Here is a 2,567-nt window from a genome sequence, read left to right on the forward strand (position 1 = left end):
AATTATTTAAAAAACCTTTAGATTTAGACATTATAAATCTTATTAAAACAAACACTTATTTTGCTCAGAGAATCCAAAAATGCAATAATACATAGGGTATTTCATTTAGAAAAACATAACTTTGATACTTTTAGGGCTTTTGGGACGCTCTGTACATTACAAAAATATTTCTAAAATGTGCTTCCGATAGGCGCCAGTGGATTCATCAAATAATACTTTGCAAAAAACAAACGGGGTAGCCGCAAACGTCCGTGCCGTATAGCGTGAATAACCCTGTACACCCTTAAAAGGAATGACGCCAATTTTGAATCACCCTGTATGGCCACCAACCAAATTAACTCAAAGCCACGCAAATATATTTTAGCTAAAATGTGGGCGTTTTGCGTTCCGCAGGAAAACCGCACCATTTTGGGCAGCTTCATCTACAGCCGACCCATGAAGGACAGACGTTGGGATTGGCGGGACGTGATCCTACCAGCGATTCCTGCCCAACCAGTAGGAATGCAGTTTATGAGTTACGTAATTCGAGGTTTGGAACCGGCCCAGCGGTACGAGGCGCGAGTTCAGGCCCGGAATAAGTTCGGCTGGAGCCCGGAAATACCGGTTTTCACCTTTAAGACCACCGATACAGGTTTGTAGGATTTTTGCACATTCGAGTGCACCAATCGCAGCCAAAATACACGTACAAAAGACGTTGTGTTCAAGGGCGGATCCAGGGGGGGGGGGTCATGGGCCCCCATTCAATTCTCTATCCAACGATGCCTAAACGAATTCTGTGGCTCGAATAGTTCTTGAGAAACTTCGAAAAAAGCAGCGTCATGTTCAAGTGGATTTTGCAACTCAAAGAACACCACGCAAATCTAAAACTTCTGGAATTCAAGCATTTTTTGAGAAAACTGCCAACATTTCCCCATCCATGGTTCACATTAAAAAAAAACATTTATTTCTGTCTAAAATGATCTACAAATGAGCGTTCTTGCTCATTTTGTCTTTGAGAAATGGGCAAAAACGGGAGGGAACACATGGAATTTTGGCATAATCTTGCACCTAAGTGTCTGCTAATCAAATTTCGCTTTCTGGGTCAAAACTACTCAAATTTCCTCATTAACGTTGTTACGACTGATAGGACTTTTCAATTCTCTATCCAACGATGCCAAAACGAATTCTGTGGCTCGAATGGTTCTTGAGAAACTTCGAATAAACGCTATTCAGTTATCTCTGGAATAATGTAAAAACGAGCGTTCTTGCTCATTTTGCTTCCGAGAAACATGCAAACCGGGACGGAAAACCTGAAATTTTGCAATAATCTTGCTCCACCCTTGCACAAAACGACGATATTTTTTCTAATTTCATAGACAACAGAAGACTGTATTTTTTACTGTTGTAGAACTGTTAGGCATTTCTTTATGTTTCATGCACCTCTTTTTTGCCATTGCACTGCACTGGTTTGTGTCACGCCTTTGGATGAAAATTAGATGAAAGCACCACTGATAACCGGCAATTATCTGCTGGTAAGAACAGCGACTTCGAGCGGGAAGTGGAAAATTGTTTGCGTTTTTTTTGTTGCAGAAAATGCCATTTCAGAAGACGTGCAGGGCGTCACATATAGGAGTGCTGGCCCATACATCGGACATTCCTACGTGGAGTGCGTATTTTTGACCGTTTTTTCAATGTTTGTTCATTATTATCGATTTTAAATCTCCTTGTGAACCTTGATCGGTTTGAGCAGAAAACCCACTTTCCTTTTGAGCGCCCCCCTGAAATTAGGTTTTAACTTGTGTAAATATTCACTGTAAATAAGGCAAGTCATTGTAATTATAATAATTGCAAAATACCATCTAAAAGTATATTAAATATTTTTTGTATATAGACTATACATTACTCTAACGATATTACCAATATTTACAATGTCTGTGGTGTTAAGATAGGTGAAACTAACGGCTTTATAAAAATGGACGCGAGATGGCTTGACTATGATGAAGTGACCAAAAATGTCGTTTTTATAAAGTGACAATGGGGTTTATTATAAAGCATTTCTGTCCGCCCCAGCAGAATGCCTGGTAAAACAAAATTTCCAAATCGTAAACAGATCTTATTACAAATATATGTCTATAGAGCTTTATAAGGATTTATATTTTTCAGTTCAGTTATTGTGAACGACGCTTTCATTGTTTGTGTAGATAAGATTTTCCACAAAAATTCCCATATTTTCCTTAGAAACATTCGAGCTTAAGTACCAATTAAGTTCCACGTTTTGTAACCTTCATACCACTTTTGAATGTATAGGATATTATACAAATAAAGTACAGGTATGGTCTGCTCAAAGAGACTTTTTTAAACCCACAAACCCTCCCGCTTCGGCTTTAACTTTATTATATGTATACACTTTTCCAATTAGAATCACGGTCACTAATAAGATTTTTGCATATTCTCCCTGATTCACACCAGATCGATTGTTTGGGTTTTATTTTATGGAATATCTAGACTATCTTTGTTCGGATAACAGTATTTTAACACAACAGCCGAACATGATTTTAAAACCTAATTTTGTCTGTTATACGTATTTT

The 2,567-nt window shown here is 38.1% G+C and overlaps 1 protein-coding gene across 2 annotated transcripts in view; it reads left to right on the forward strand.

The window, feature by feature from the left end:
• The window catches only part of LOC109542917 (limbic system-associated membrane protein), a 61,170-nt gene extending 58,845 nt beyond the window's left edge, over nucleotides 1-2,325 (forward strand). Inside the window, exons 9-11 of one of the 2 annotated variants that reach the window (XM_048665929.1) lie at nucleotides 394-631; nucleotides 1,476-1,511; nucleotides 1,570-2,325. In XM_048665929.1, coding sequence (XP_048521886.1) covers nucleotides 394-631; nucleotides 1,476-1,511; nucleotides 1,570-1,697 — 402 coding nt within the window. In that variant the 3' untranslated portion in view covers nucleotides 1,698-2,325. The remainder of the gene's footprint in view (nucleotides 1-393; nucleotides 632-1,475; nucleotides 1,512-1,569) is intronic. The other variant, XM_048665930.1, reaches the window with a different exon arrangement.
• Nucleotides 2,326-2,567: the final 242 nt, after the last annotated feature.

This window comes from Dendroctonus ponderosae, unplaced genomic scaffold, assembly GCF_020466585.1.
Source record: "Dendroctonus ponderosae isolate FM_Combo_2020 unplaced genomic scaffold, Dpon_F_20191213v2 Dpon_F_20191213_4, whole genome shotgun sequence".
NCBI lineage: Eukaryota > Metazoa > Arthropoda > Insecta > Coleoptera > Curculionidae > Dendroctonus > Dendroctonus ponderosae.